Source organism: Saccostrea cucullata, unplaced genomic scaffold (genome assembly GCF_032062105.1).
Source record: "Saccostrea cucullata isolate Sc308-1 unplaced genomic scaffold, CSIRO_AGI_Scuc_v1 ctg518, whole genome shotgun sequence".
NCBI classification, from domain to species: Eukaryota; Metazoa; Mollusca; class Bivalvia; order Ostreida; family Ostreidae; genus Saccostrea; species Saccostrea cuccullata.
Genome location: NW_026929278.1, coordinates 165,128 through 172,688, shown reverse-complemented (window position 1 = coordinate 172,688; position 7,561 = coordinate 165,128). Strand labels below are relative to the sequence as shown.

Sequence of the window (7,561 nt, the reverse complement as noted above, 5' to 3'; positions counted from 1 at the left end):
CAAAATGCATAGCTTAAATTATATACAATTGAAATTTATGAACAACTTGGTTCGTTATAATGATAACTCCATATGAAATTATTTTTGGTTGAATAGTTGATATCCCATTTGATATAATGTTTTCCCAGATTGATGACATTCTAACCATCCAAATTCACTGTTTAATACGACTGTGGAGTGAATATATACAGTCCCGATAAGTACAGTCCCTAAAACCTTCTACTTTCCCACCTGAACGGTAAAAGAATTGTGAACGAACGCAGAGCGAACGGTGGGTGAACGATATGCGAACGCTTAATGCAACTTGGTGAACGATGTGTGAACGGTGAACGGTGAGTGAACGCAGAACGCAAATGGAGCGCGAGCGCAAAGTGAACGGTGAACTCAAGATAAACGATTCATTCGGAATGCCTCCGATCTTTTCCTTGCATTGAAATGATTCTTTTTTATAATTCTAATTTCACGTGCTTTAATATAAAAAATAGATAAATCAATAAATAATAAAAACATTTTTTTTCTGTACATATATGTACCTATGTTTTAAATCAATATTTTTATTACACGATTTTTATTGTCGTTAAACATGTGTATTTGTTACCGAACGCGTGTAGTTAAAATATAAAATTAATCTTTTTATAAAGTAAATATGCTTATTCTTTTCCATAATAAAATAATTTGGACTTTGGAAGATTAAACCACAATTTATAGAATAAATTAATTACATTGTACGCGGTTGAAGCATGTATTTCCGTGTAAAGGCGATTCTGAGTAAAATAATATATTTTTTGTTTTATTCACAACTGCATGTTGACCTATTGCATAAAAGCTCACGTTTTTTTTTATTCTAATGCAAAAAATTCTATACTTATGAGTCTTTTGTATTCTTTTATGATGATTATTTAAACTAATTTCTACATGTATCCATAGACATTTCTAGGCCGTGATTATACTCGGTCAAAATGATGGAAATAGGTATTCAAATTATTTGAAATAGATTAAATTTTCAAAACTAAATAACTTATGTGCAGCCATAGCTTTTATGGAATAGCGAAATGTACGAGAGAGAGAGAGAGAGAAAAAGAGACAGACAGAGAAACCACCTCAATTCTCGGATATCTTAATAAATAAATTTTTTTATTATTTTTCCTAAATATTCCAAGCAGTAAAGGTAATCAATATTTTTTTGATTCACAAATCCATTTGAAGCAATCATTGGCTTTTATTTCCCTTCATCAAATTCACACGGTTCACAGGAAGTCCATGTGCTTGTCCTGTCAATCAAAAGCATTCGACACAGTGGACGTGTGGAAATCACGTTTCACTGAAGGCAAAGAGTCACTGGGTATTTCCACGAAGTTTTAATAATTACCCCTTTTATTTCTAGATCTGATTTTTGCATTCCTTCAGATAAAATAAATATATGATGAGAATAAACACATGTTGGAAGGATTAAGTTTTAAAATTGAATTTGAAGCATATTCCTTGGTATTTCAAAATACTGCTGTCGGCACAAGTGTATTCTAAAATACTTTTGTTTAATTACCGTTTGATGTTGGTTTTAAGACTGATTTTCTTGTGTTACAATACAAATGAAATATTAGATTTACATGTAATTATATTAAAAAAATATACTGAAAATACCCACTTAGAATTTTGTTTCAGGAGAAAAGGCATCGGGGTTGGGGGGGGGGGGGCTTAATTATACTGAATGGCAAACATATAGGGTCAACTTGTTTCATACGCCGGGTCAAGCCGGTTGATACTTCCTGAAGTCAATTGCATTGTTTGGAATATTTTTCAACCGGGCGGTCAGAAAGTAGCCCGGATCGCCCGACAAAATTCGAACAGCCAAATGAAAAACGGGGTAACAAATTTTCTTAATGGTGAAATATTCTTTTTTTTATTTTTTCAGTGTCAATAAACATCTATATGTAGTACTAAGAAAATAAGTAACTTTCACAACATGTGTGTGTGTGTTTATGTTTGCACAACCAACATTTTTTTTTATTATTTTTAAAGATACTTTTTAGTTTTGTGTGTAACTAGGCACTGTGCTACAAATTCACAAATCATTTGATGGATCTAGTAAATATTAAATGATTGATTGTATGTTGTTTAAAGTCCCTCTCGAGAATTTTTCACTCATATGGAGACGCCACCACTTACCAGTGGAGGGCTACAAATTTTGTCTTATGCTCGGCACTTAGGGCCTTTGAGGAGTGAGGGATCTTTTTCGTGCCAGCACCTATTGCGACACGGGGCCTCGGTTTATACGGTCTCATCCGAAGGACCAGTCTCCAAGTCCCGCAGTGGGATTAGAACCCGCGACGTAAGGATTGACTCCTTACTTTGCGACTCTAGAGCAGACGCTCTAACCACTGCGCCACGCGGGCGTCTAATATTAAAACGAAATATATCAACAAAATGGTTTTCCTCGTGCGTTCAATGAATATTTTTTTTACAGCAACAGCACCATAAAACAGCCATATCTGGCTTAATTTTCACTAGTTTTAGCGATACTAACCGGGTCAATATATCATGTTATAAAAGTGAACCGGTCACCGGCTGGATGTTTGTAACAAGTGCGCCCATATTTATGTACGGTGAAGGAAAAAAATTTTCCGCTCTAATAAAAGACTATTTTAAACAGTTGGTCTCGAAGCTTTTGACGCTTACTGTAGACCCAAAAGAAACGAAACAGTAGAGAGATTCAGGTTCAATATGAGGAAACAGGAACAAGGTGAGACGATAGAAACTTTTATTACTGATCTAAAAACATTAGCTGCAAAGTGTAACTATGGAGAAATAGTTGATTCACTAGTGAGAGACAGAATAGTTTGCGGGATACTTGACTCACACCTGAGAGAACGTTTATTAAGAACACCAAAACTTACCTTGGATAAGTATGTCGACATAACGCGTGCAGCAGAAATCACAAAACAAGGAATTAGTGTATTGGACGGCAACAACAATTCGTTAAGCAGCCATGCAGAAAATGTCAACAAAATCGGCAAAGGTAAACCTAGTGCAAAGACAAGTGGAAGTAAACATTCACACACAGATAACAACAAACCTTGTAGATATTGTGCCAAAGTACATGAGCCCAAGAAAGAAAAATGTCCAGCATATGGAAAGACGTGTCGACTGTGCCATAAAATGAATCACTTCGAAACAGTATGCAGAAGTGCTAACAAGAAATCACAACCAAAGTTCAAGAAGAAAACTGTACATCACATTGGGACAGGTTGTTCAGACACCGACAGTGATGATGACTATTCAGTTTGGACCATTCAAGAAGAAAACACACATTCTGCACACTCAGTTTCCAACAGTGTACATGCGTCTGTGATAATTCATGGAAGGAAAGTGACATTTCAACTGGACAGTGGGGCCACATGTAACATTTTACCACAAAGTGTGATTCCAAACATGCCGCCACTTCAGTCTACAAATTACACCTTGAAGATGTACAACAAATCTACCATAAGGCCGCTAGGAAAAGTACACTTGCAAGTTACCAATCCAAGGAATGGTACCTCATATGACACTGAATTTGTTGTGATCAAGGAGGACTGCATGCCACTCTTAGGAAATAAAACTCTACAGCACATGGAGCTCTTGAACTGGAGAAAGGAGAACATTCTAAGTGTGAGACAGCTGTTACCATCACCTCTCAGCAAGAAGCAGCTCTTCGCAGAGTATCCAGATGTCTTTGAAGGAGTAGGTCGTCTCGCAGGAAAATATCACTTAGTTCTAGATGAAAACATACAGCCTGTAGTTCATCCACCAAGGAAAGTGCCTATCGCACTGAAGCCATTGTTAAAAGCAGAACTTGATAGACTTCAGGAAATGAACATTATTACACCAGTAAGTGAACCAACACCATGGGTCTCCAGCTGTTTGAAGGTCGTGAAACCAAACAATGTCAGAATCTGCATAGATCCGAAGGACTTGAACAAAGCACTTAAGAGGAGCCATTATCCACTTCCTATGATAGAGGAAATACTTCCAAAACTTTCTCGTGCAAAAGTATTTAGTGTTCTGGATGCACGTAATGGATTTTGGCATGTTGAATTAGATAAGGAAAGCTCAATACTTACTACGTTCAACACCCCATTTGGACGATTCAGATGGTTAAGGATGCCCTTCGGTATCTTGACTGCACCGGAAGAGTATCAACGTCGTCAAGATCAGGCGGTAGAAGGACTACCAGGTGTCTTGAGTATTGCTGACGACATATTGGTTTATGGTGAAGGCGACACAGAAGAGGATGCCATTGTAGACCATGACCAGAAACTGAAAGCACTCATGAAGAGATGTCGTGAACGAGGACTTGTGCTCAACAAGGACAAGCTAAGACTTCGTGAAACGGAAGTGAGATTTGTAGGACATCTCATAACAAAGGACGGTTTGAAGCCCGACCCTGAGAAAGTCAAAGCTGTGAACGAAATGCCGAATCCAACAGATGTCGCAGGAGTGAGACGCTTCCTGGGATTCGTTAACTACCTAAGCAAGTTTCTACCGAGTTTGAGTGACATTTGTGAGCCGCTACGAAAGCTTACAGTGAAAGACACATTGTGGAGCTGGCACGAGATTCATGACTTAGCAGTAGAGAAAGTCAAAAGATTGGTGACTTCAGAACCAATTCTTAGCAAACCCTTAGAAATCATAATGAAGAAGCCACTTCATACAGCACCGAAACGCTTACAGAGGATGCTGCTTCGACTGCAGAAATACTCAACAAAGCTAGAGTATCATCCCGGCAAGGAAATGCACTTAACCGATACGCTTAGTAGAGCATACCTTCAAAACAGTGATCGTACAGGTGCACTCCTAGATGAAATAGTTCATTTCACACATCTACAACCAACGGTAGGAGATAGTCTTCAAGAAATTAGAGACGAAACTCGACGAAACAACACATTACAGGAACTCATTCATGTAATACTTACCGGATGGCCCGAGATAGTATCTGATGTCAAGGACATAGTGCGGCCATATTTCAATTTTCGAGATGAGCTAGTCGTACAGGATGGAGTTATCTTCCGCGGAGACAGAATTGTGATACCCATCAGCATGAGGCAGGACATGTTATGCAAGATTCACAAGTCTCACATAGGAGTGGAAGGAAGTCTACGTCGTGCGCGTGAGAACTTATTCTGGCCAGGCATGAATGCCGAGACCAAAGACTTCATCAGCCGATGTGACATATGCAGATCGTTAGATGACAAACAGTACAAAGAGACACTTAAGTCACATGAAGTTCCAGATAAACCTTGGGGAAAGATTGCTTGTGACATTTTTACGTTTGATGGCCAAGATTATCTGGTGACTGTTGATTATTTTTCGAATTTCTGGGAAGTTGACCACCTCTCCTGTTCAACATCGAAAACAGTAATCAAGAAACTCAGAGCTCATTTTGCGAGATACGGGATACCTTGCTCTCTTGTCAGTGACAATGGACCGCAGTTTAGCTCAGATGAGTTTGCTGAATTTGCTCACCTTTGGGAATTTAAACACATTGCAAGTTCTCCAAAATACCCTTAGAGCAATGGCAGAGCAGAGCAGGCCGTGAAAATGGCAAAGAGATTGATGAAGCGCGCAGTGAAGTCTAATTCAGACCCTTATCTAGCCTTACTGGACTTTCGGAATACACCTACACAAGGCATGGGAACAAGTCCAGCACAACGTCTCATGAATAGGAGAACGAAAACATTATTGCCTACTAGACAGTCGTTACTAGTGCCGGAAGTTCCAGATCTGAAGGAGCAAGGAAGGAGGCTTATGAGACTGAAAGAACGACAAGCACATAACTTCAATCGTGGGACCAAGGATCTGAAACCATTGAAGATTCAAGATCTTGTGCGCATTGCACCACCTGATGGAATCGGACAGTCAAAAGAATGGAAGAAAGGGGTAGTGACCAAAGTTTTACCAAATCGCTCTTATGAGGTCCAGTCTGATGGTCAACACTACCGCAGGAATAGACGACATCTAAGACCCAGCAAACATCAGGAACAGTCCGAAAGTGATGATATAGCCCTTGAGGATTACCGAGAGATACATGTCGAACAAGAGAAGCCAATTCAAATGTCTGACTCAAAACAGATGATCGAGTCCGCAAAAGAGCAGGATACATTAAAGGCATCGCAGACCATCACCAGATCAGGACGCGAAGTGAAAGTGCCCATCCGATTCAATGACTATGTAAAGTAACATTGTCAGTGCATTATTTGTGTTTATGAAGTTATGTTTGGTAAGTTGTGAATAGGGCATAATAATCCCTGGCTTACCAATTTTGAGCAAGAGCTCAAATTGTTATCATCTTTACTGTATTATGTCTGTATGTGAAGTTAAAAATCATAATTCATACATTTTGCATTTACAAGTCAATTTAATGCTACCTTGATAATTTCTTTGAACACAATCATTTTGAAATTTGATCTTGACTAATTGGACAATGAAAGAAACTTTACAAAGGAGAAAAGATGTAACATGTAATGATGTTATGTTTATTCGTTTTGCTAATGCAAATCGCATTTATACATTTATGTATACATTCGTTTTGTCCAGTAATAAATCGTAGTTTTGGTTATCGTTTATGGCTGTAGTTCTTGCCAACGTGTGGCAACGCACTTTGAAAAAATTACGCACTTTGAAAAAATTTTTCAAAGTGCATTAAAATTGGGACAATATCAACGCACTTTGAAAAATTTTTTCAAAGTGCGTTAAATTTGGGATCAACTCAACGCACTTTGAAAAAATATTTCAAAGTGCGTTAAGAGTCTACATCAATATATTTTACCATGGAGACACTTAACGCACTTTGAAAAAAAAATATTATTTTTTTAATGGAAAGATTTTATTTGTTATTTATCTTTCAAAAACTTATGAATTGATTAACTCCCGTCCAAAAAAAGGAGAAGACAGGTATAAGATCCCTCGGTCCAAATCTTTATCTTTTGAATACATAGGTGTCGGTAACAAACGGGGGAGGGGAGCAATAAACGCAAAAAGGGTAAGCTGCATTTTCAATGCTTATACGATGTATATATCCTTCCAGAATAAGTGGGGGGGGGGGGGGCTAAGCCCCTCCTCCCCTGGCCTATTGCCTGGTCTCGATTTCTATGCTATACTCAAAATATTTATATAATTTTGTATTTACCTAACTAGTATGAGGTTGAAAACTTTCAATATTAAATGAGTTAATTAAAACAGGTGAAAACTAGAAATATTGAAGTACAGTAAAACGTATGAGAGAGAAAGAATTTTCATTGTTTTAAACAATCAAATTGCCCCCTTTCTATTATGATAAATGCTAAGTTGCTTTAAGCTGTCCACTGTAAGTGCCCTGCCCCCTTTATAGCTTTACATATACTTATCAAAGACTAGAATTTAAAGAAAAGAAAGAAACGAATTAGTGATCTTAAACAATCGTCACTCTTTTTTTCAAGACCCCCTTCCCTTTTATTTTATCAAAACCTCAAATATTTAAAACGTCAACTTCTCAGGTCCTGAAGTGACTTCACCATAAAAAAGTCATCCATCCAGGGTCTGTTAT

The 7,561-nt window shown here is 37.9% G+C and overlaps 1 protein-coding gene across 1 annotated transcript; it reads left to right on the top strand.

The window, feature by feature from the left end:
* The first annotated feature begins 2,721 nt into the window (after window positions 1-2,721).
* LOC134280290 (uncharacterized protein K02A2.6-like) lies at window positions 2,722-5,547 on the top strand. Its single transcript, XM_062762693.1, has one exon. It carries the CDS (start codon window positions 2,722-2,724, stop codon window positions 5,545-5,547), a length of 2,826 nt encoding a protein of 941 aa, XP_062618677.1.
* The last annotated feature ends 2,014 nt before the right edge of the window (window positions 5,548-7,561 follow it).

Bases quoted from the DNA above. Each gene is read 5' to 3' on its own strand.
- LOC134280290 (XM_062762693.1), top strand. From the start codon at position 2,722: ATGAGGAAACAGGAACAAGGTGAGACGATAGAAACTTTTATTACTGAT.